This window comes from Talaromyces atroroseus, assembly GCF_001907595.1.
Source record: "Talaromyces atroroseus strain IBT 11181 chromosome Unknown scaffold_4, whole genome shotgun sequence".
In the NCBI taxonomy this organism is placed as follows: Eukaryota; Fungi; Ascomycota; class Eurotiomycetes; order Eurotiales; family Trichocomaceae; genus Talaromyces; species Talaromyces atroroseus.
The window spans coordinates 1,150,698-1,175,169 of NW_017971436.1; the positions used below are offsets into that span (position 1 = coordinate 1,150,698).

Consider the following 24,472-nt stretch of genomic DNA (forward strand, 5'->3'; position numbering starts at 1 on the left):
AAAGATGCCAAAGAAAGCGAGGTATCTAAGCAGGCTGCTCGAACGCTCTCCGAATAACTCGCCCGAACATATCCACGCCGACTCGCTCACTCTTAATCTCCGACCTGGCCTCATTCTCGCGGTTCTTGGGCACCCTCACCACGGTGCCATCAACCTCCCACCCACAAACATCCGCAACGAACTTCTGCAGAGCCTCGCGACACTTGAGATCGAGCCATTGCGCAAGCACATCCGCACTGATTTCACGGAAAGCCTTGCCAACCTCAACAGCGATGCGGACGCGCACTAATTCCTCGAACCCGGCAACGTCGGCGACGAGGTCAGCGTACAGATCATCTGAGTTGAACGTTGACCAGAACAGAGCGTATTGGGCGGATTCAAGGAGGGAGTTGAGGTGCGTCAGTTTTTGTATCGACTCGACAAAGTCGGATGTTTGTTGAGGGATGGAGTTATTATTATTTGTTGCTGATGCTGTGTTCTCACCCGTCGAGGCTGCTCCGAAGGGTTGTGTGTGTGCAGGGAGGAGGGAGAGGGAAAGCGAAAAGGCCGGTGAAGGGAAGACGGTCAGTGCTTTGGCGAGAATGTTGGTTGTTGTTTCGGGCTGGAGGAGGTGAGGATTGAATTGGTAGCTTGCAGGTTTGTGTCAGTCTCATATCATCCGAACCACACCAAATGGGAAAGACAAAGATATAGAGGATAAAAGAAAAAGACAAGTTCATCAGGTAGAGCTAATTTGACCCCATGCTGCCATCCATTCGACTTGAATGGGGAAAGTCAGGCTAATAGGAAACGTGGAAGAAAATACTCATCATAAAACTTGTCTTTTCTCGTCCCGAGATTTTCGAGAGGAAAAAAAGGAGGGGGAAGGAGGAGAATAAACGTACAGCTTCAACAAGGCCAAGTTAGCATAACAATCAAAAGTCCTATCCTCGCATTGCTGCACAACATAGTCCTGAAACACAGTTGTTGTTTCTGGGTTATATCGGTCCAAGCCATTGAGGATGGCGTCAATGTGCGCTGGTCGCGCGTCGCTTTTATCAAAAGCGGTGACCATGATTATTACCCTTGCTTTTTTGCCTCGTCTATTTGCCCTGTTTTCCCTATTTTTATGGTATGGATTTGTGGTTGTGCAGGGCTTGTGGTGGTGTTGTGTGTATGCAGGCAAATTGTGGTTTGTTGGTTAAATTCGACTGAAGCAATTTTGCTGTGTGGTAAAAAGGTGGGGCTGATCGGATTAATTCTGAACCAGTCAGGTATATTTATCCGATTTTAGCATTCGCTTGATTTTCCACGTAAGTAGTTGAGATACTCCGAAGTCAGAGGATAATAACCAATTGAAACGAAAAAAATTAAATAAAATTGTTGTACCGCGGTTCTTGAACTAATATCCATGCAATACAAACGCCATGCCAATGATCGCTAAACCCAAACAAATGTCATGTCATCCCATACATAACACAAATTGTACAAACTCCTCATTATGCTTCGTATATCAATCAAGAAAAAAGCATAATTCCTTCTAGTCTATTCCCAACTCCGGTCAGTGTATGTGCAATTATGAAAGCATTATTAGATCCTGTAATAACAGAGACGATTTTCGATAGTTGATGTAGAACAATTCGAAAATCCGAGTAACTAAATGTGGAAGAGTTGTGAGACTAAGCCACAATGGGCCGTCGTGGTGAAATCGGAATTGGCTGAGGTCCTGAAGATATATTCAAGGATGTCAGCGTCAAATCACTCGGTCGTTGATTATGACCGGGTCGGCTGTTAATATTTGAGTTGCCTGGGGCTGCTGGCGGCATTGCAACGCTTGTCCGGCGCGACTGGCTCGCAGCTGACTCTTCAGAGGACACAGTACTGCAGACAAATCGCTCATCGGAGACGGGAGCACCACCAAACATATTGCCCAATTGTTGAAGCAGAGTCACAAACTGGGCATGCAGCTCCGCAAATATGTATTCGTTTCCGACAATCTCTGCGAGATTGCGAGCCCGGATTTGGCCTGCTCGCCGCGGGTTGCCATTGGCATCCAAGGCGCGGCCAGTGAGAAAAGAGGAGATTGGAGTGTAGTCGCGGCCACCAATGCTGTTTGATGAGCGGAAGGCCTGTTCTTCACGGTTCTTCTCTTCCTCCTGATGCTTCTCTGCGGCTGACACGATCCCTGCAGCAATGCGCTGGAAGATGCGCCAGATAATGGGAGAAGCTCGGAAGGCACGCCCAGCATCTTTACCAGCTAGGGCTATCAGCGCATAGCTGCGGCGCTTGCCACGAGCCATTGGATCGGGTAAGCGGAAAACATATGCAATTGTGTAACCAGCGACGGGGTCGCCGAAGCAGAGGGGGCCGGAGGAAAGACCGCGCGGCAGCAATTCACAGCTGAGCGTGCGAATGGATGACTGACGAAGTAGAGTGTAGTCGGCTGGGTTAGGGGGGCCATGCAATGATAGATAAGTCAGGATATGGGTGTGACACGAGGTGGCAGACGAGGACGAGGAGGAAGCGACCGAAACAGAATGTACCGAGTCCGGCAAGGATGCATGCAGATGCGTGTCATGCGTCTCGTCTTCATAGCTAGTCGAGTGATTACCACCGCACGAATGAACGACTTCTCTGGACCGCAGTACGGGGCTGTTGCTTTTAGCCCTACCATTCTCGCCGTCGGGGGTGCCCGAAACGCTCGTTGGCAGTTTCTTGCTGACGTCTTCCGGCAGGGAGATGCTGCAGCTAGCGCAGGTATCGTTATTAGTCCCGCCAACGCGATTAAGGCGCTCAGTCGGGTCGACTGTGATCTGCGACTGTGGCTGCTGTGCTTTCAAAAAGTAGGGGTGATCTTCAATGTTCTGCGAGGTGTTTGCGGGGTTTGATTTGACGCTTGCTGTCAAAGAGGTAGACAGTGCAGAGTTATCGGGAGTTGAGGACAAATTGCGGTGCTTTTTATTGTTGCTGTGGTGAGAGTGTGAGGAGGTCGTGGAGGTCGACGGCGTGTCGGCAGGAGAGACTGAACCCTCGGCGTCCGAGGGATGGCATTGTGTGCAGGAAAAGGGCAAAACTTGAGAGCAAAGAATCGAAGTCGGGCCGTGCACTTCGCAAAAATGCGTCAGAGAGAGCTATTCGAGTCAGATCAGTCGCAATTCCTTTTGGTTGGGGGGGGAATCTTTCTGCTTCTTGTTCCAGGGTATACTCTCACGTGAGCAAGCAAATGTCCGTCGCGACAGGAAAATAACCCCAGAACACAAGTAACAGAACACATGCGCACAACGAAAATGCAATTCAACATACAATAAAATCCATGGTCTCACGAGTAAGTAAGACGGCTCTCCTCTCCGGAAATATTGCGAGCGGTCCTTAGATTTAAGGCATTGCCATCGTCCTTGTCGACATGATCGCGCAAAGAAACCGTAATTTTTGGTGTCGAAGATAAGCGTTGATAATCACCGCCGACGGTGGCGGCAAACCCGGGTTGCTGGGACGGGGTCGCTTTTTCTGGAGTGAAGATTCAAGGGTGCGAGTGCGAGATCAGCGGTGAATATATGTCTGGCAATCCTTGTATGCAGCGCAGAGAGAGCGAGGCAAAAGGCAAAGGGCGGTGGGAAGAAAGGGATGATTGCAGCCAGCGTGGTAATGAGGCGAAATCAATCAAGAACGTAGGGATCAGGGTAGATTGATAGCGACGGCGGTATCAGCCACGATATGATATGATCTGGAATGCCACAAAGATCAGGGATCAAAGGACTTGGGATTTTGGTAAAAGAAGAGTTTGATTGAGGTGTAAATTTCATAATATAATATTCTATCGGAGCGCACTGATTGACTGATAAAAATAAGAGCGGGTGTAACGGCCGGCGTGAAAGAGGGATCGCTCATAGATTCGTTTGGTACAATACTATACGGTACGTACCGTTTTCTGTCGAGAAGAACCTAATCGGCCCAGCGTCGTATCGTAATCCGGCGGAATGTTACCGTACCCAACTCAGAGGCGGCAGTACGAATCATTGATTCCACCTGATTAAAAGAGCATTTGATAATGTACATACGCATATAAATACCGTTTACGCATAGAGAGATATATCTAGCGGTTATATGGGGGTCAGATTTGTTAGGACATGTCGCGAGAAATGCCAAGCCTCCATACTAAATGCGGCCGAGAAACCGCACAAATTTCACAAAGTCAATACCCCAAAATTACATGGGGGTCAGATTACTCGTACGAGTAAGAATCGTTCTGCCGTCAAAAAAATCTTACATAATACTAGTAATTATTACTATGGGGACTGCATGCATAAAAGTTCTAGGGCTATAAAGCTGGCTTCATTGCTACCGTACGTACAACACACTCAAGCTAGATGACTTGCTTCGCTTCGCCGCACAGAGATTCTGCACGGCTACTGATCCTGGACACCACGTAGAGGTGCAAGTTCTTGCCCAGGTGTCGTACACATGGCCCGTACGACTGGGCTAAAGAAAAATTACACATACCTTGCTGCTGCCGTCCCAGTGCCAGAGAAAGAAGATGATGATGTGTGTGTGCATATGCATGTGCAATGAAAACAGTAAGAAAATCGTACGTACCTTAATCAATCTCATAGGGGTTCTCTTGAGAACCAGGCTCAGGATCAAGATCAATCGGATTTTCCTCCGACTCACCGGCTGGCCCATCCTCTATAAGGAGAATCGGACGGCCAACACCACCGCCTGGTTGACTCGGACGAACAGGAGCACGGGGGACAGTGTTCACCATGTCTGACCTTCCAGGGATAGCCATTCTGGTGCCTCCTGTTATCTGCCTTCGTACGGGCGGGCAGTGACTTCCCCAGTCACGCCACTTGCAGTTTGCACAGCACCCGTTCCAGTGGCCCGGCAAGCGGACACACTGGACAAATGGAGTGTTCGTACGATCAGCCTGGCAACTGGCACCGCACGGGGGACCAACAACTCCACGCGAAGCGATCAACAGGGCGTTGATGTACGACTGGCGGCCTGACACAATTTGGAAGGCTTTCAAACTGCCAGATTTGAAATAAATTCCTCTCTGCACAGGAAGTGCTTGTGCAGCGCGGCTCTGCGGACTTGAGCACCAGAAGTCCAATGCCTGAGGGGGCAGAATAACCATGGGATCCTGACCGTACGGAGCTGCCTGTTCGGCCTGGTCAATCAGGCGTTGGATGAGGGCAATCATCCTCTCCCTAACAGAGGATGGGCCAGCGGTGGCGGAGGGGAAATCGACGGCGTTGTTGCGTCTGTGACTCGTACGATTCGGCCATGGACGAATCGTACGAGGAACTGTTAGCATATTCATTCATTCAAGCTTGGAGGCTCACCTAGATAGATGAGAAGCATGGGGGGCTTCGTACGAGAGCGACATGATGATCGATTGTGGTGAGAGAGAGAGAGAGAGAGAGAAGGAAGACTGAGATGGGAAGGAGGTGCTCTAAGAGGTGGGTGGTTGGTGCCTGCTGTTTGTTTGATTTGTCTTATATGACCAAATTGGGAAGGAAGGCAGCACGTTGACGTGAACCTGGACGTGGACGTGCTAGGCTATTCCCTTTTCGTACGAGTATAGAGATCTAATATGACTTCAATTTCATTGACTCTAACTCCAGGGTTCAATTCACCTATCGTACATTCTTTTTCAATAAGACCTGCAGCTGGTACAGCGTACAATGCGCCTTCCTTCGTACGAGCTCAACCTCTTCGACTGCAGCAGCTAATGACATGCCATGAGAAGCCCGTGAGTGTATCTCATCAATGATGACCTTCCTACGGCTAAAGAACACCCTCTCCTTATTATCTGGCCTCCAGCTGCATCCGTACGAGGCTTCGAGAGATTGAATTGATGGATTGCCATTGAGGCCTGAGTACCACTCATCCCAGAGCTCACGCACCGTGCGTATTGTACGAGACATTCGATAGGAAGGAGCATCGAGAGGTAGACTGCTGGCTTGAGGCAGTTCCAACAAGGGATCTTGATCTCGTACGGGATCTGGGGTAGCCACAGCGGCAGGCGAGTCGGACGAGGTGCTGGCTGCTTCCTTGATAGCTGCTTGAGCAGGAATGGCAAGTGTTTGATTCTGTTCATTGAAGCCTGCAAGCCTTGCAGTAAAGGTAATCTTTCCGGATAATAACTGGTCCATCTGAGCCTGAATCGTACGGAGAGAGTGCTGGGTTTGCTGATGATTCAATTGTATGATCTGCTCTAGGTTATTCCCAATAGTTGATATCTGATCGGCCACAAGAGGGATCGTCTGACGGAGCTGAATCTCATGAGGTGTTGAGGCCGTACGAGCTACAGAGCGGACCTGCTCGGAGAACTGGTGATAATCTGGCCGTTGGAATAGGGGATGAGACCATATTGAATGGCCAGGGAATTCCTCTCGAAGGAAGACAGAGTCCTGGATAATAGTCGTACGAAACAGATTGAGAAGTTTTAGGAAGCTCTGCCCTGCTAGGTCATCCTGATCACATCTCTCTACACCCTGCCGCACCAAAGGGGGCAAGGGAGGCAGGCCAAGCTTATATGCCTCATCTGGATCGGACGAGGCGAACCAGGAAAGCCACTGATCGACCCATGGCCAGAGAGCTCGTACGAGAGTGTCTGGAGGGTCCAGTGAAGCCCGTGGCAGGTAGTAGTTGCCCTGATCTGTAGGTTTGAAGCCAGCAAGTGTACGAATAAATGACCGAGGCAATCCTGATAGATAGCAATTGCTCATACTATCTTGATTCCAGTGGCCAGCTCTCCGGATTGAATTCTCATCTACTCCCTGAAGCTCTGCATGCATTGCCCCCCCAGATCGTCCGGAGTGTGTCTTTTTCTTGGAGGATAGTCCAATAGCATCGAATACCTGGTTGATCCATTTCAATTGGATCTCGTACGAGATAGATTGATCTGGATATGCTCCCTTGAAGATGCGGAAATCATACCACTGCTGCCGCTGGTAAAACTGTGGCACCGGTTCATGCATGAGCTCCCACCGGTAAAAGAGATAGAAAGCTGTATGGCATATCGTACAGAGCAGGGGATCACGGTGTCGTACGACTGCCATATATTCAAGGCGGCCGAATTGATTGGTCTTGCCATTCAGTTTCATCATGATCATCGGCCAACATGGAGTTGGCCCTTCGTCCATATAGAGAGTAAAGAGGTCTGCCATCTCAAGATGCCGTCGATCCTCACCTCGGAGGAGCATATTATGGCTGAAGAGGAAGTCCACTGCCGTCCGAAGATAGGACTCCTGTGCCTGTGGTTTCCGGCCTTTATTATTCTCTTTTATCCAATTAGACCAACAGTATCGTACGAATGCTCTAATATTATCCTCTGTATACCCGTCCTGGAGGGTATTAAGGCCTCGGTCTACATACTGGGCCCGTTTCCTTTTGGTCTCATCTTGCTTATGGTTCCGAAGCATGGCTCCAACTAGATGACCTCGCGGATTAGGATTCGGATTCGTACCCAGTGTCTGCTGGAAGCGCCAGAGATCAACAATGGCACTGGTGTAGGCCTTGATAGATGAATGTCCAATAGTTTGTACGATAGATGAGCCCTCCGTATCCGTACGATTCTTTAGATATCGAGAGCTCCGGATTGGACGGTTAAGGACCTGCGAATCCAGGAAAAAAACTAGCTTCTTCTCGGTAACAATATAGCCGTCATCAAAGCCCTGGCTTGTACAGAAATCTATGAATTCCTTTTGCCGGATATTGTACTGTCGATTGGTATTGTCTGGCCGATTATTCTGGATACGTGTTGCAACCTTTTGATTATGCAAAGAGACTTTTGCTTGTAAATTGAGCTGGCGGTCTTGCTCGACCGAGAGGCCCTTGTACGGAGGCTCCTCCATACTATAAATAGATTCTAAGAAGGAATATAAGTGGTCCTCGTACGAAAATACAGGGATATCATATATCCGAGCTCAATTGACCACTAAAAGTCGGTGTAGAAAGCAAGGGCTACGTCCGGTGCGGCCGAACGATGATTTTCGCCCCCTTGGATAGAAAACCGTCCGCCTTTCTGACCGCCTGCTTAGTTGACTGTAGCGCTGTATAGTCTCGTACAGGAACCAGCTCGTACAAGGTGTAAAAATCGATTTCTTGTATTATTTCTAGCATTAGGCTTGAGGTCAGATATCCCGGTTATCAGGGGGTCAGACGGGCCTTGGCATTCCTGATAACCGGGATATCTGACCCCGGGCGACATGTCGCGAGATTACGTGGGCTTTGATACCTATATATATCTATGTAAATAATATCAAGGTAAAGGGAATAAACCTGCACTGCAATATGCGTCGTTCTGACGAAAGTCGCCGAACAGGGCAGTCACAAGCAAAGTTACTCCGTTGGGATTCTTGCCTTTGCCCGCCCGCTGATTGGACGCCTCCTCCGCCTCTCCAGCGCACTCCATACGGAGCACTCCATCCTGCAGCTATAGCGTATGTATACTATACACTATACGATATTCCGCATTCCATGATCAAGGCTCAACATCAAGCTGCCAGCCGACGAATGCATTATTTTACTTGCTCTACGAAGATGCTGCGCACGCAGTATTCCCGGCTTGCGCTCACGATACAACTCCCTGTACAGCCAATCAGACGCAGTCCCGACAATCCGACCCGGTGTCCCGCCCTCTCGCTAGCGCCAAAACTAAGAAGGCCTTCATGCACTATTCCGTTTCCGGCGCTGGCGGTCGGTCTTCTAGACTTCTACAGGATTTCCTAGTTAGGCACTTCGGGGCGATTTAATTCTCTCAGCATCAAGGATCGTGTACGAGTCAGATATTCCAAAGGATCATGCTATTATCGACTAATCATCTATCAGCGCATCCCGAATCATGCGATACATACAAAGAATGGCCGACCAACCTGAACAATGAATCGTGTACCTAGCGAACCCCTCTGTTCGATCTTGTGGTCAAGGTTACGTCCCATCATTCCGGAAGTAAGCATCCACAGGGCATCAGTCCCGAGTGTATGGCTCGTCGCGAGTACGACAGTGATATTGTATGTCTTCTCTTGTATACTCCGCCGATTGCCTAGGGAATAAGAACCTGTCAGCTACCCACAGAGTCTGGGCAAAACAATGTCTTGCAAGGATCCCTCGTCCCACCGTTCCTGGCATTGCCATCTAGCACAGAAATCTCAATCCATGGAAACCCGCGTTCAAGTCAAAGAGCAAGTGGGTCTATCTGCCATTATCCGCGTGGTTTTCTGAACCGAAAGAAAAAAGAAAGGAAAAAGAGAAACTTGGAAATTGCAAGGATGGACACCAAGCCTAAATAGGCATAATAGCCTATTTACGGATACTGGAACGGAAATTGTTATCCGCGGGGCTAGTTAGTATGTCAGCTTCCTTCCCACTCCTCGTTGATAACGAGCAATCAATTTCCCACTCGTACCGAGCATCCTATCTCGCCCGAGTGGCATGGGTCGCTCGCTCGACTGCCGGTTATGGAAAGGTCACGTGAATCCTGCCAGTCCCGAATGGCGATCGGTAAGATGAATTGCCTGTTGGAGACTAGTGATAGTAGATTCTAGATAGTAATACTGATAGCAAGTTAATACGTTCCCTCGGTCCACAAAACATAGACGTCTTATTCATAGTTATTCCCTGCCTTGCTATTAGTTAATCAGAACCCAGATCAAATGGATCCTTTTATATAATCGAGCCGGTTTTTTCCTTTTTGCCTTCTCCATGGTTTGTCGATTGTTCGGACAGTGGATCATTTAGGTTTTTAGCCGGCCTGGCTCGGTATCCGTATGTAAATTACGGACTTTACGGAGACAAGATGTTTTTATACAAATGATTACGAGGGCGCAGTCACGCATCAAGGCAAAGGATCAAATCATGCTCCGACCATTGCAATAGAAGGATTTGTGGCTGCATTTGTGATGCTAGCCTTGACCCTTTTCACTTGCAGCTATGCATGGAGAGGGAATGTCACATGCACGATGCTGTGGGTGGCGCTCCGACGTCCGGGAAAAAATGGAGAAGAAAATAAATCCCCATGTTGCCGCGACTAGCTAGTCATTGTTCCTGACCAGTGTCAAGTGTGTGGTATGATTTATCTATGTTCTTGCTGTTGATTTCTCAGTAGCAGCGAATAATGCAAAGTATCGATTCTATTCGATGCATGCGTAATTGAGTAGTTATTTTCCCGATACAATCAATATGTTGACTGACGAGTCGATATTGATCACAATTCCTGCTTCGGCAATCTTATCGTCTTTTTTTTTTACATGTCGCAAGCGATAGTGTTTGATTATTGCATGTAATCCAAAAAGGAATGAGACTTAAGCTACAAACAGCTGTTCGGGCAATCAACACAATAGGGCTCTTTGTCGTTCGCCGACGCTGTATGCTTCTGCTTGTGTGTGGAAGTGTGGGTTGACTGGAGTTTCTTTAGGGATTGTAACTTGGTATGTTTAAAAATTATCTGGTAACGAACATTACGAAGCCCAATGTCGTGGATTCTTCCCAAGACTTATACAACTTCGGGGTTAAGGGTTTGAAAATACTAAAAAATCGAGTAGTATCGGAGCTGAGGCCTATTAGGTCTGGAAGAATGATAGTATCAACTACCCAGGAATGATTCGGTAACTATTATACTTTTCGAATGTTTCCTGGAAGCTGTCATTCCTTATGACTAAAATGGTATACTGATGACAGCCTTAACCACCATGCGTGCAGCTCGTCACAGCATACATCATTGTCCCAAATTCATCAACATGCCCCAACCACTGATCCACTCTATTGCGTCTCTCGAGAATACCAGATTCATCCAAATCCGCAGGTATAGGCCAAAGTTCATGTATATACAGCCCGCCATTCACCCAATCCGCCAGATAAACGTTATATGCCCTTTCCCACTCCCTTCGCGTTTGCGCTCTCCACAGGTATTTACTTGTTGGCGCAGGTAGTCCGTATAGCTCCGTACCCAGGAAAGTGGGAAGACCGTCTTGAGCCGACAGTATGCTATCGAACAGATACATTGCGTACAACGTGCGTCTTTTTGCCTCGGCGACAATCCACGCTTCCCATCTAGGACGCGCATGTTGCTCTTCCGCCGTGCACACGAGTCCTCGATGACTACTTGAGCATGCTAGTTCTTGCAGATTCATTATCGCCTGTCGGAGGAACGGATCAGAGCCCCGATTGAGAGTGAAAAATAACACCATGCAGTATATCAGGTAAGCCTGAAATGCCGCCAGCAGCGCCATGTCATCATATGTTTCACGCTGGTCGTAGATGTTACTCATCTCTCTCTGCAACACGCCTGCGGCGACGTCTTCGCTACCGGGAAGTGGTTTTTCGCAAATACGAACTAGACCAAGGCAGGCCGAGAGTGGTAGGCTAGTGGCTGATGCCAGCGTAACCTGGGAAAAATGCACAAAAGGGGGCAGGCCGCGACCTTGTACAGTGACAGCTGCGTATGACTTGAGTATTCTAAGCATGAAGGCGGTGATAGTGGCAGGATAATCTTTGCGCTTTTGTTCAGGAAGCGGAACATAGCTGTTTAACCAGCGGTTGCTGATATCATCCACGTTAATGGGGCAGATGAGCTCCAATGCCGAAAAATCAAGAGTCGTCTGTGTTTGGCTTGTTGGTTCAAGCGTCGGATTTCTAGCTGCATGGCCTTCACTGAACACCGGTAAAGAAGTGCTACTCAGTCTGCTGTCATTCATGGAACCCACAATTGGATTCTGAGTACTATAATCTGGTTCGCGCTCAGAATACGAGAATAGGGCCTCGGAGGCAAAAGAGCCATCTAGCTCTGCTTGACTGCTATACCCCACCCCAAGGGTTGCGCGTCTAGATGTTGATGCCCTTGGATAAATGCAGAGCAGTCTTCTTCGAGCGCACCTGGAGCAGCCGCCGTCCTTGAGATCGCATTTTGCTTTGACACTCGAACAGTGCTGGCAGGCCTTTTTGCGCGAGATGGCATATCTCTTAGCCTCCATGGCAATTCAACTGTCCTCGTTACATGTTAATATAATCGAAGATAGGATGATTGGGGACGAGCATATTAGGATGTATCGCGAAGGGGAGAAAGAAGGAGTCGGCGAAAACTGCGCGATGACGTTCTTGGAAAAGCACGTGTCTCGCGGTTAGCCCTAACTCAGACATCTACATCTACTCACGTACATTTAGCAAAGCTAATTTTCCTTGAAAAGTGATATAGACCGTATTAAATTTAGACTACTTGTCATGTCAGAAGCCAAAGCTTTGTCGTCCACTGACTTCCGTAGGTACTTCCAGTTTCTGAAAAATCATAATATCCTAGACTAATCGTGCATCAAGATTCAAATTACTCTTAAGCTCCTAATTATATATCCTATCCATTTTAAATTCATTCTACCTGCAAGTGCTTACCAATATACGTCTACAAAGCATCAATAGTACTTAAATATATGCTTACTACTTGGAATGAGTATCTGAAGAGAAAGTTGGTTGATATGCTATGTCATGCAGGGCTTGAATGGTCGGGATAGAAATTGTGTATCTGACAAGAAAACAAAACGCTGTACTTAAATACAATGATCCCAAAACAGAGAACTTCTCCGCCGTTATAAATCTCATGAAAACATCAGTGCGCCTTTTCTGCCTTGCGCCTTTTCTTTTCCTCCTTTCGCGCTCTTCGCTCCTGACTCGTCTCATCTCGATGTTTAGACGGCTTCTTCTCCTTGTCTCGGCGAGTGTCTGTCTCCTGAGATGAAAGCTTCTCTTTTTTAGACTTTTTACTCTTCGACTCGGATTCACCCTCGTTATCTGCCTTCCTCTTCAGGTCCTTTTCGCTTTTTTCTTTTAAGTCTTTTCGCGGGACACGAAACGTCGGTTCCTCAGCGTCCGACTCAGAGCTCGAACCTACTGTTTCCGGAGGTAGATTTAGACTGCCAACAGGATGAAAGCGCATCCTAAGATGCTTAGGTTGTGGGCGTGCTTTGGATTGTTTCTTGCTTGCTTCTTGTGTCGAAGGGACTTGTGTTGAGTCCAGGCCAGGTAGTCGCACTATTTCCTGAATGTTGTAACTCTCAATATTCTTCAGTTCTCGCTTCTTCACAAATGTGTTTGTTGCTTCATCATAGACTAATAATGCCTCGGATCCTTGCTTCTGTTGTTGCGTGTTCGCCACAAGACCGTAGTCCACACCCTTGTGGGACAAGATTGGCTCTCCTAAAATTGCCTTTCCAAAAGCTACCTCCTTAATTCGAGATATTGATAGCGACGATGGTGCTGTAATATGGAAAACCTGTTTACCCTCGAGATTCGAGAGCGCAGATGAGATGGCCGGTGATGGTCGAGTTTTCGGTTTTGATTGCTTGAATCCCGACGGTGGGAAGAATGCTCTCTTGTTATTATATGATGGACGAGAATCCGCGCTTTATAAAAGAACAGGCAGAAGCGTTAGTCAAAATGAAGATATAATATAGGCCACGTGCGATGCACATACTTGTTGGAGTCTGATTCATCTGAGCCGTCGCTTTCACTCTCGCTCTCGGATCCGGACCCTGATTCCGAACTCGATGTGTCTTGCTCAGAAGCTACATCCGACGTTTGCTGAGATGCCTTCTCAGCCACATTTGTTGTCTCGGGGGCATCCTCCATCGATTCGTCGCTGTCCGAGACGACGTCTTCGCTCAACCTTTTCCCCATTTTTATTCGAGTTTCCACCACAACCTTTATGCCAATGCCAATGTTATATGAAATTGAAAAACCAACAGTACTGGAATCTCGTCACGATGCAAAAAGAAGAGCCAAAACAACCGGATCCTTTGAAAATGGTGTCGATGATGGACAAGACAACTTTTGGTCGCTGCGGGCAACTTTTTTTTTGTTCCGCTGGCGCACGGACCAGCAGCTCCGCCGGCGATAGAAAGATTTCCGCTATCAACGAGTCTATCAATCGCGATAAAAAAAATCTAGTCGAAATATGAATGTTGACATTCCGATGCAATGAAGCGGAAAGCAGAAAAGCAGCAAAGCTCTGGTGAGTCTATCTAGTTTAATTGGAATTGCAGTTCGCAGCTCATGAACGAATGCCTCAGTCCCTCGCTCGGCAGTCAGTGCGATTGCTGCACGTCGAGCTCGCCAACAGGAGCAGGAGCAGCAACAGCAAGACCAGTCTTCCCAGCGCGATGCACCAGATGTGGATAGAGAAACGGAATATTCAGTCAAGAGAGTGCGATCATCGCCAACTCGAGAACGAACAGAAAATAACCGCCCAGCTATCTCAGAGGACCTGACATTCGAGCCGAGCAGTATCGACGACACAGAAGCACTCGGAAATGAGTCTAGCGAAAACGAAGAGGCAATAATTGGTGATCAAGTTATCGAGGAGGGCAGCCAATATGCCGAAAACGATGAAGAGTAAGCGGACGAAAAGGACAACCGTGTCTCATTACTGAAGGTTGGAAGCTGACAACTCGCAGCGACGAAACTTCTTCGCGCCTAGCTGCTAGCACCGAAAACTTCACGCTCTCAAAGCACAAACTACGCAAAAGTGATGTCGTCTATAGTGACGAGCATATGCTATGTGTGCGACTTAGGGAACACACGGTACGAATTCGGATAATTGATGGATTGATTGATTGTATGTCTAATCCGTCTTGCAGACTCTGGTTCTTATAGGTATATACGATATTTGGGTCAAGAGAGGTGTGATAAGCGTGATGGGCGCAAAATTGCATCCCTCTCCTAACACGTATCGGGTATACGCACCGTCCACTCATTCACTTCCTGTGATCAAATGTGTATCCGGTGTCGAGGGCTATGCAGAGGTTGAATTACAGTCATGTTCGAGCAATCTATGTCGCCTTAAAAACCTATCACCTCATTATGCACGAATCTGGAACAGTACTGAAACAGTCGGAGACTGTACAACACTCCGTGGAAACTCATATAAAAGATCATTCTCAATAGTAAGTTCGAATCCACAACGCAAAAAAGCTTCCTTTCTCACAAAACTCAGCTCTACACATCGTCCGATGATCCTCTGAATCGACCTTTGCGTCCACTTCATCTGGAGAGAAAGTGGAGTACTACGATAAAATTTCTTTCGCGCCATGCCCATTTCTTAAAGGTCTTGCTATGTGGTCCAAAGGGTACTGGAAAGTCTACCTTTGGACGCTATTTGCTAAATCATCTTTTGACACCAGCGCCTCCAATAGGGAAAGGGTTTGACGACTTAGATGGAGTTGCCTTCCTCGACCTTGACCCAGGGCAACCCGAATTTGCACCCATGGGCAATATATACCTTGCACATCTGCGCGAGCCTTGTTTTGGACCACCCTTCTCTCACTCGAATTTAGAAGGCTCTCGCCATGGAAAGATTGTCCGGTGCCATCATATCGGAGCTACATCTCCGAAAGAAGACCCAGACAACTACGCGTTGGCTATAATGAACCTCTTAGATCAGTACCAGGTGTTACTAGCAACATACCCACGATGCCCTCTCATTATCAATTTTCCAGGGTGGATATTTGGGTTGGGATTGGAGGTTGCAACTTGGCTAATACGATCAGTGGGACTTTCGGATGTTGTATATATGAGTGAAAAAGGTCCTCGAGAGGTAGCCGAGCCATTGAGCCAAGCTGCTTCAGAAGCTCAGGTTACTTTCACAGCTTTGCCTTCTCAGCCGGTTGACCTGGTTACCCGGTCAAGTGCGCAGTTGCGATCAATGCAGATGCAATCATACTTCCATATGACGCAGCCCGAAGGATCACAGAATCCATTTTGGTCTGACTCGCCTCTTATACACAGCAAACCAATTTGTGTCAGCTATACAGGTTCTCAGCCCGGTATCTCTGGAATCATGGTATTGGGAAACCACTATAGCCCTAGCGTTCTACGAGACATAACAGAAGGATCAATAGTGGCGGTAGTTGCGATTGAAAACGCCAATGCCATTCCGGGCGCTTCAGAGATCGAGGTCAAACCAGATGGCAACATTCACGCGGCGGATGGGGACATCAACACCATGGATGAGGACGAAACATCGGAGTCTCAAAACACGCAACAGACAAAGAAGATGCTTGGTAAGAGTATTGTCCGCTGTCCAGACAGCGGCCTTCCATATCTGTTCTGTGGTGCAGGCAGTAATACACCACTATGCCCAAAAGCATCTCGTTCCCTGGGCCTTGCCCTCGTGCGTTCAGTCGAGGTATCTTCGCATACATTGGAGCTGGTTAGCCCCGTGCCGAGTTCTTTCATCCATGAAGCTATCAACCAAGGACAAAGCCTTGTGCTCGTGCGAGGAATGATTGATAGTCCCGATTGGACATTTACGGAGGAATATTACGCTGCGCGCAACGCTGAGCAAGACTATATCATGTCTATTTCTCACACTAAGAAAAAACGTGGAGAGGAGATCGGCGGACTCAAGGAAGAAGACGACGATAAGAAAAGACAACAAAATGAACATCTACGAAGACTACAGGAACGTGTTCGGCGCGCAAGTAAAATGCCATACTTGAATGTCATTGAAGAAGCTAGCGTTCTGCATTATCAGGAAACTAGGCAAGAGTACGGGACGTGGAAACTACGAAAAAAGGCTTATACACACGACGGCGATATCGAGTGATTTAAGATTACTGTATATACCCAATTTCTGTTCTATTTCGATCAAATATGTACTCACTATTGGTGTAATTGCAAATGGGTTGGGAACAGTAATTAAAGCTTCCTGACCGAAGTAATTGCTCATGCAAGACCTGGGCCATGGAGAATCGTAGCTCAATTTTTCCTCACCACAATGACGGCATTCCCGGGTTGAAGCTATCATCGAACATCCATTTCATCGGTTCCTCGTCTCCGGGCTTGAACAAATCATTTGATGTCTGACATAAAAGTTAGCGACATGTTAGTTCTTAGGGAACGTCAGTGTGTGTTCACTTACTAGTAAGTTCCAATCCCCCATTGTGTCCATTGACGTAGTCGAAGGAAGTTCATCGGTACCATCATTCGACCCATCTCCCTGGCCTTGAGCTGCTGCCATTTCCTTTAGCAGCGGCAAACCTCTTTTCACAACGTTCTCAGCGGCTCTGACCAACAGCTCAGCTATCTCATCTTTCCCAAGGCTGCGCATGAGTCCTTCGATATGTGCCGAAACCACGCTTATGAGCAAGAATCCCTTTATACTTGTTTCACCGGCTTCGATGCCTTGCACGACCCACCTCTTGGCCTCCTCCAGCACGGACAGAAGGTCTGGGCGCAATTGAACGGGGCCTAGACTTTCTTCTTCCTGTAGTTGTGCCCGAAGTTCCACTCCAATGACAAAGGCGGCATGGATGGCAACTGTTGGATAAAACCCTGAGCTGCAGACCACCAGTCGCATCATGTCGTCCGAATAGGATGTAATTTCTTGGCTGGAGGACTCTACTGCCGTGGAAGATGAAAGCGAGTATGCTGCACGCCAAATTTTGAGAGCCGAATCGACTACCACCTTCCGCGAAAAGGCGTAGGCAGTATTCTGAAGTGACGCGCCAAAATATGGAAGGTGAAGAGAAGAGAGAAACCGATGCATAATGATATCGACCACGCGAATTTCGAATTGAGAGGGCGAGGGTCCAGAGTTTGAATTGCCGCATGCTTGCAAAGTTCGACTCAACTCTTTATATACTGCGCGCAACTCGGCATCAAGTCGAAGGGCCTCATCGTATGTCCCGGTAGAGCTGAATTGGTTCAAAAACTTAGCTATAGCAAGACGTTGGGGGAATGTCTTGCGGAGTGCTATTGCGATGGAAACCTGCGTTAGATCATATGACGCTTTGGGTATTGGATCATCAGTCACGATTTGATCATCATCGAAGTTGCTAGGGCACGCCGTGTCGAAGTCATCGAGAGATATCAGAGGAGGCCCCCCAGCAGCCAAGCTGGATTGTAAAGCAATCTCCAAGATTGTATTCCAGAGTCTTCGACGCATCTCGGCTGCGAATGTCGTCGTTGGGGGTAAATGGATTGGATCTCTATGCAGACCCATGTGGATAGCCTTCCTAAGCAGAGCGCCGATTGAAATCCATGTTGAGTCTCCGCCGCCAGCAACTTGTTCCTGAGCAATTAATAAGAGAAGGTTGATCTGGAGAAATCGAATATCCAGTCGTGACTTGAATTTAGGCTCCGAAAGCCAAGTTTGTGCCTCGTATGTCCATCGGATAGCCGAGTCACGTAGTGAAAAACCCTCATCATACGTGATCGCACCGATGGCGAGCACAAGTTTGAGCTGAACTAGAAATACCATGTCAGGTGCGGTATCCGATACCCAGAATGCATCATAGTCCCGGCGGAAGGTGGATATATGCAAAATCCGGTATATAGCCTCGGTTGTTCTCAGATAACAGTCCACCAAAGTGTCAGAAACCTCCTTGGGTGGAATATCGGGAGTAGGTGGTGAGGGCCATGATGGTGCCCGCCGCGCTTTGATGCTTCTTGCTAATGATTTGCATCTTTCCATATCAGGCCCGGCTCTTGATTCCCATTGTTGCATATATGCTTCAATCGTCTCAAAAATATCGCGGATCTGATGCTTGTTAGATCACTTTCAAATGATTACTAACCGTAGCTAGTGCAAGTCGAAACATTGGTTAAACTAAACCCTTACCAAAAGTATTCCGTTGACCTCCCAATGGCTTTGGCCGAATAAACGTGATTTATGTATAACGCTGCGAGCAATGCCCTGAGGCTGGCCAGATGAATCGCTCTCACAATGGACATGAAAGGTTCCGGCCAGGTGTGAAGTTGTGGTCTGGATGTTCGAGCGCAGAGTCGATACTGGAGACTGAACTGACCCTAGAGTATGTTTGGACAGCTCATCTTCAAGCTGTCGAACTCTGAATCTTAGTCTCATCGACTCATCATCTTGAACGGGCAGTGCGTTCGTAGTCGTTGACGCGGCTGTGGAACTTGCGACCAGTGAGCTTGTCTTGCGGCTAGGACATGACGACCCGCTTATGGAGGAAGCTCTGTCAATGGATAATGACTCCCTGGATTTGGAGTTCAAGCTTGGGGTAGTTGTTTGGTCCTGGCCTGAACGGATCGGACGATGGTGATTCTCGTAGATGCAATCCCCATTTCTAGATCGCAGGCAATTGCTGCAGGGCATCTCTCGATTACATTTTATCTTCCTTCTCCGACAAAGAGTGCACGACCTTAGGACTTTCCGTTAGCTCGAATGTCATCAATGGAGGACTTCAATCATACACTGCTGGACGTCGCCGGCGGCCATCGGATACATTCATGACTGGTGGATCGTTAATATGTTGCTGATCTGTACAGAAATTATTGATAAGTTTCAGCAAAGAATATTCAATGTTTAATCACTTTACTGCTTTTTAGTATCACGGTAGAAGAATTAATAAAAAGCGGACAGCGTTGTTACAATCTGACCTGGAGTGACTTTAATATTCGGCAACTGCGCTTCTATGCCGTATTCCTCGCCATATCCCGAATCCGGCGACCGAAGCCAAAGTATCCCCGAAGAGCTTTTCCCTTTTTCGGACATGGCCGTGCCCTAATTGTTTATAAAATATAAAAAAGAAAAAGATATTTCGTCTTTGTTAGTTATCATATTCTCTCCTTAGCTTATTGAGCTTCCCTTTTTCAGGCAGGACTATGCCTATCTCATGGTGTTTAAAAGATGCTGTTATTCGCCATGGGATCCTCTTTCTCGTTCATCAGGATATCTCTTCTTTTGCTTCTTACATGAAATAGGAAGGTCTCGCCTTATATCAAGTATAACTTGTCTACACTTATTAACTTGCACTCACATACCTGAACAGTACAACAACACTGTCCGATGTCTCTACCTGCGTCAAGGAACATAGTTCGCAGCGCTCCATACTCGAAATTGAGAGCGACCATGATAAAAGAATCTCTGATGCCCTGAGGGTGGCATACGGGCGTGGCTCGTCGCAGGCGGTAGCGCCGCCATCTTCTTCTGCACGTTAGGCTTTAGCAAATTCATTCGGTACGTTTGAAGAATATTATTTGGCTCATCAACTGCAAGGAGAATCAGCCTCTAAGATAGCCTGGATTGGCTATCTATCGTCGTTTCTTCAATTCTTTACTGGCATGTTTGGTGGACCACTGTTTGATCGATTTGGGTAAAAGTTACATTTCTCACGTCACAGATACTCTAGCTGTTACATTCCCAATTTACTCTGGTGGTATACTAACATTATTTGAAGCTAGGTCATCTGTCCCGCGGCAGTCATTTATGTTTCCGCTATGATAATGCTGAGTTTGTGCAAGACCTACTGGCAGATCATGCTCGTTCAGGGGTTGTTAATGGGGAGTGTTATGGGGTTAATTCGGTTTCCGGCATTTGCTGCTGTGTCTCAGTATTTGGAGAAGAACCGAGCAGGTGCCCTGGGCTTGGTCGTATCTGGATCATCGATTGGTGGTATCATCATCCCGATAGTGTTGTCTAAACTTTTGAACGGCTCATCACTTGGTTTTGGATGGTCAGTACGCATACTTGGCTTTATCATATTGCCATTATTGATATTTGTCTGCGTGACCGTCAAAGCACGCTTACCATCGCGGAAAACTGATTTCTGGCTCATACCAGCCTACAGAAATCCGCGCTTTGTTGTTCTTATTATCGGCTTATTCTTCATGTACTTTGGCATACTTACGCCAATGTCTTATCTCCCTACATACGCCGTTACACAAGGGATGAGATCAACCTTATCTGGCGATTTGCTGTCCATTCTCAACGCGGCCTCCACATTCGGCCGTATTATCATGGGAATACTCGCCGATAAGTATGGCCGTTTCAATTCATTCGCTCTCGGGGGCGTCGTCACCGACATTATAATATTCTGCATGAGCAGCGCAATGAGCCACGCAGGTTTGATCGTGTACGCAGTAGTTTTTGGGTTTTCCTCCGGTACCATAACATCGGGTGCGTCCGCTGCATTCTCTATCTGCCCAGAAGATGCCCGCGACATTGGCACTTACATGGGCATGGGCATCGCAATCTCAGGGCTGGGAAACCTGGTGGGGCCATACAATAAACGGAGCCATCGTCGGCACATCTGGGAATTTCTTTCCAGTGTCTGTGTTCAGTGGCTCCATGTGTCTGTTTGGTGGCATCCTCGTGTTTGCGGGAAAAGTATTTAGTGACAAAGGGCTTCTGGGGAGGGCCTAGCCATTCCTGATGCTTCCTGTTGTGTCAACTTACTATAGTTTTCTTTGTTTCATCTTTCATTTTCTTTAGCGTCAAAACAAGATTTACACCAAGCCTTCCATTCCGGGTGTATCTGTAATTGGTGAGCATTGATGTGGCGGGGAATATATGAGACGCAGTAGGCTCAATATCAACTGATTTGTATTTAGTAATCTGAACTTCAAGTCCACTTGGTTGTTATTATAGAATATAGGAACAAAGAAGAAAAAGAACCATCGATTTAGCCATGAGTAGTTGAAGCGTTAAAAACCAACTGGCTGTACGGAGTAGTCTATTTTGATTATGACAATTTGCTCTTTTCTTTGTCAGCTCACCTCTGAGAACATAAAATTTGGAAAAGAAGACTTTGTTCCCCTGCTAATTATGTACATAAATAATAGATCTATAAATAGATGAACGACAAAGGTAGATGCGCTAACTCTAAATACTAGCAAATAGCAAATTTTCCCGTTACGGAAAGTGTAGCAAACCCTAATTTGACGACCATTCTTCTTTCGTCCTACAGTATTCATGGGTTAGTATTTGGAGCCGAGTTATATACAACTGTTGATCTGAGCTCACAACATTGAATAATCCATATTCTCACTAAATAACGTGTAGCTTGGTATCTATGTACGAATAAATAGCCTTCCACGAAATAGGTGAAGAGTTTACTTTGAAAGAATGGGGAGTCTAGAACGGCTATTTGGGTTTCTTGCGTTTAAAATTCTTTGACAACTATATTGATGGCTACTATATTTGCTCGTACAAGGTACCATGTTTAGCCAAATCTCTGCGGCGGAGTTTGAGAAGCGAGAACCGGGGCGGCGCATCAACACCGTTATACTTCCCAGTTAAAATGCCTTGATATAATGGACTCCACATAGTTAAACCAGTGTCGTAATTTAGTTACAAGAAGCGGTACTCGTCCTCGACTCTTAAACGATGGAGGAGGCCGTATTGAGGTCACTCGGCAAGAAGGCGATGTCGCTTTAATTGATAAGTACACAGTTCAGGCAAGACACTTTGAGAGCCTCTCTCGTGCTTTCATAGTGTCTTTGGCCAGCGTTGACATTCATTAGCATGCTCGATCACCTTGGGATGAGAAACGGTCTTTGCTTGTCCGTCTCTGGAATGGGAACGAGAAATTCCTGCCGTTGTAAGGGGCCATCTCTTCTGATGTTAAATCCCGTAGTTCCTTGTAGTCTCCACAGTTATGATTGCCAAACGGTGGAGATAAGTCGTTATTGTTGACATCTATTTAACCTTGGCCTTTTGGTCTTTCTATAGGCAGCCAAGCCCTAAGTCAATAATACTAAATGTTTCTTTCCCTTACCTAGGTACATATTCTGCCCTTCTTGAACAGAGTATTTTCAGGTGGTTAATGTGATACCTAGGTACCTTTTGTATAGCGATGAGCTTTTGCTTAGTGTATTTACATATCCCCAAATGTATCTCTATTTCATGGATAAATCAAGACTTCCATGACCAAGAACGCAACTTGGATAAGACGCCCACACAAATGCTTTGCTTGGCTATTCATCTCTGAATCTCTATTTCATCTCTTCCCATTGCACCCCAACCCATTCCTCTTTCCAGCCTACTTCCTTTTCCTTTACGGCGCCGCAGTTCGCAGCACACACGCCCAGGATGATCGTTCCCCATTCCATACCGGCATCATTTTTGCCTAGACCAATACCCTCCCGGCCGTCTTCAAGAGCAGTGATAGTATGTGGAACAAGCTGTAGCTCAAATAGACGTTCCCTGCCGCATGAAGGACAGCGCGGCATCAAATTAGTTGTGCCACCACCTGAAGTAAGCTGCACACCCCGTCCCTGAGATTGGTTGGACGGAAAAAGTTTTGCCACGGCATCTGAGCTACTATACAACAGCGGCGTGCCAGCAAACTCATACCGTAGTACTTGTTCTGGATTGTGGCCCAATCTGGTCGAGAAACGAAGAAATGCTTTATCCATGGAAGACTCGAAGGCATCTTTAACATCGGTAGCACCTCCTCCTTCTTCGTCTACATTCTCCACAGTGGTATTAGTTGATATTGGAGGTGTTGATGGACGCGATAGAGTTTCATAGTCGGCATCCAAGTAGTATTCCGTATACGGAGATGGAAAAGCAGACATTTCGGGCCATGGAAGAGCTGGTCCTGAAACAACCGGAGATTGCGACGTAGAAGACTCGGGTGTTGAAATTCGCGCTTTTGCGGCAAATGTTTCTGGTAAGTTGTCTGCTGGGTTCTGTGGAGGCTTTGCTGCTAAAGTAGAGGTAGGCGGTAGTGGTGCGAATGGGTTAATGTTCTGTGTTGCAGGCCCCGAAGATGTGGAAAAAGGATTCGCATTTGACGATAAGCCTCCACTTTGGGATGGTGCACCAAAAAGCGCCGCGCCGAGGTCTTGATTTTTGGTAGGTTCCTCGCTAGTATCGTCATTTTTTGGCGTGTCATCTTGTTTTTTTGGCTTTGCAGCTTGAGTTTTCATTTTTCGTACCCCCCGCAGAGCCCTAATGCTGCCTGATTTGCGACTGCAGGCCTTCCGCGGGCATCCGAATATGTATAACCGTCGCTCGTCATCCGGAAACCTTTCAGGCAAATCACCGTTTAATTGGAGAAGTAGGAGCATTGGATTGTTGCAAACTTTGCACTTGGCCAAGTCTCCTGGAGGGGTATTATCGTCGAACCATGTCTTTAGGTAGTCAAAAAGGCACCGATTAGTCAATAAATTCAATGACCATCTCCTACTAAGCAAAGAAAATATCATCATTACTCACCGGCCATCCACCGATATGGCTAATTGTATCGTCGGTTGGCTCTGTGCTCGAATAGCCCAGAAGTACTCCGGTCTCAGTATAGTCCCCCGCATCCTCTAAACCCGAGGAATCGCTGTCGTATGGGTCCATGGCCGCTCAGTGTGAGAATTATTTTCTTCAGAAAAATGTAGTAGGCACCAAGTAGTCTTCACGTATCGACTATTTTCACGGCGATGGTTGTACTTGTTTGAAGGAGTGGGAGGAATATATTTCTTACTATCAAAAAAAAAGAGAGTTGCTATTATCAGCGAATCAGATCCCCCACGTACCCACTACCCAAACAAGGCTTAGCGTCGCAGGAGAGAACGCCATCTCCCGAGCGAAGCTGCAATCAACAAGCAACATCTTCATTTCTTCTGAGTGAATTCCATCTACACGAATATGCCCTATTGAATTGAATTGGGCGTCGTAAACCTGCTCTCTTGAATTCTATACTAATATATATTAGAACGAGCATTGGTTGCAATCATCACGCCGTCTATTGACACGGCTTAT

General features: G+C 47.2%; 8 protein-coding genes across 8 annotated transcripts, besides 4 other annotated features; 1 reads left to right on the plus strand and 7 right to left on the minus strand.

The window, feature by feature from the left end:
- Positions 1-25: 25 nt before the first annotated feature.
- UA08_04287 (Eukaryotic translation initiation factor 3 subunit K) lies at positions 26-1,054 on the minus strand (the record flags this gene model as incomplete). The annotated part of the gene is made up of 2 exons (XM_020266593.1): positions 26-629; positions 885-1,054. 2 exons carry the CDS (start codon positions 1,052-1,054, stop codon positions 26-28), a joined length of 774 nt encoding a protein of 257 aa, XP_020120642.1.
- A 604-nt stretch (positions 1,055-1,658) lies between these two features.
- Positions 1,659-3,294, minus strand: UA08_04288 (hypothetical protein; the record flags this gene model as incomplete). Its single annotated transcript, XM_020266594.1, has 2 exons — positions 1,659-3,110; positions 3,283-3,294. The coding sequence occupies 2 exons, from the start codon at positions 3,292-3,294 to the stop codon at positions 1,659-1,661; spliced, it is 1,464 nt and encodes a 487-aa protein (XP_020120643.1).
- A 774-nt stretch (positions 3,295-4,068) lies between these two features.
- Positions 4,069-4,202: a repeat region (Identified by RepeatMasker using a combination of RepBase library and repeat library created with RepeatScout).
- A 125-nt stretch (positions 4,203-4,327) lies between these two features.
- Positions 4,328-4,481: a repeat region (Identified by RepeatMasker using a combination of RepBase library and repeat library created with RepeatScout).
- Positions 4,482-4,573: 92 nt separating this feature from the next.
- UA08_04289 (hypothetical protein) lies at positions 4,574-5,340 on the minus strand (the record flags this gene model as incomplete). Its single annotated transcript, XM_020266595.1, has 2 exons — positions 4,574-5,283; positions 5,322-5,340. The coding sequence occupies 2 exons, from the start codon at positions 5,338-5,340 to the stop codon at positions 4,574-4,576; spliced, it is 729 nt and encodes a 242-aa protein (XP_020120638.1).
- Positions 5,341-5,616: 276 nt separating this feature from the next.
- Positions 5,617-7,820: a repeat region (Identified by RepeatMasker using a combination of RepBase library and repeat library created with RepeatScout).
- Positions 7,821-7,991: 171 nt separating this feature from the next.
- Positions 7,992-8,223: a repeat region (Identified by RepeatMasker using a combination of RepBase library and repeat library created with RepeatScout).
- Positions 8,224-10,664: 2,441 nt separating this feature from the next.
- UA08_04290 (hypothetical protein) lies at positions 10,665-11,954 on the minus strand (the record flags this gene model as incomplete). Its single annotated transcript, XM_020266597.1, has 1 exon — positions 10,665-11,954. One exon carries the CDS (start codon positions 11,952-11,954, stop codon positions 10,665-10,667), a length of 1,290 nt encoding a protein of 429 aa, XP_020120639.1.
- Positions 11,955-12,580: 626 nt separating this feature from the next.
- UA08_04291 (hypothetical protein) lies at positions 12,581-13,647 on the minus strand (the record flags this gene model as incomplete). Its single annotated transcript, XM_020266598.1, has 2 exons — positions 12,581-13,373; positions 13,445-13,647. 2 exons carry the CDS (start codon positions 13,645-13,647, stop codon positions 12,581-12,583), a joined length of 996 nt encoding a protein of 331 aa, XP_020120905.1.
- A 300-nt stretch (positions 13,648-13,947) lies between these two features.
- On the plus strand, positions 13,948-16,573 carry UA08_04292 (Polynucleotide 5'-hydroxyl-kinase grc3; the record flags this gene model as incomplete). The annotated part of the gene is made up of 5 exons (XM_020266599.1): positions 13,948-13,981; positions 14,040-14,361; positions 14,424-14,584; positions 14,623-14,912; positions 15,074-16,573. The coding sequence occupies 5 exons, from the start codon at positions 13,948-13,950 to the stop codon at positions 16,571-16,573; spliced, it is 2,307 nt and encodes a 768-aa protein (XP_020120904.1).
- A 163-nt stretch (positions 16,574-16,736) lies between these two features.
- UA08_04293 (hypothetical protein) lies at positions 16,737-19,848 on the minus strand (the record flags this gene model as incomplete). Its single annotated transcript, XM_020266600.1, has 6 exons — positions 16,737-16,829; positions 16,889-18,508; positions 18,590-19,061; positions 19,189-19,255; positions 19,375-19,498; positions 19,759-19,848. The coding sequence occupies 6 exons, from the start codon at positions 19,846-19,848 to the stop codon at positions 16,737-16,739; spliced, it is 2,466 nt and encodes an 821-aa protein (XP_020120903.1).
- Positions 19,849-22,710: 2,862 nt separating this feature from the next.
- On the minus strand, positions 22,711-24,067 carry UA08_04294 (hypothetical protein; the record flags this gene model as incomplete). Its single annotated transcript, XM_020266601.1, has 2 exons — positions 22,711-23,853; positions 23,939-24,067. 2 exons carry the CDS (start codon positions 24,065-24,067, stop codon positions 22,711-22,713), a joined length of 1,272 nt encoding a protein of 423 aa, XP_020120902.1.
- Positions 24,068-24,472: the final 405 nt, after the last annotated feature.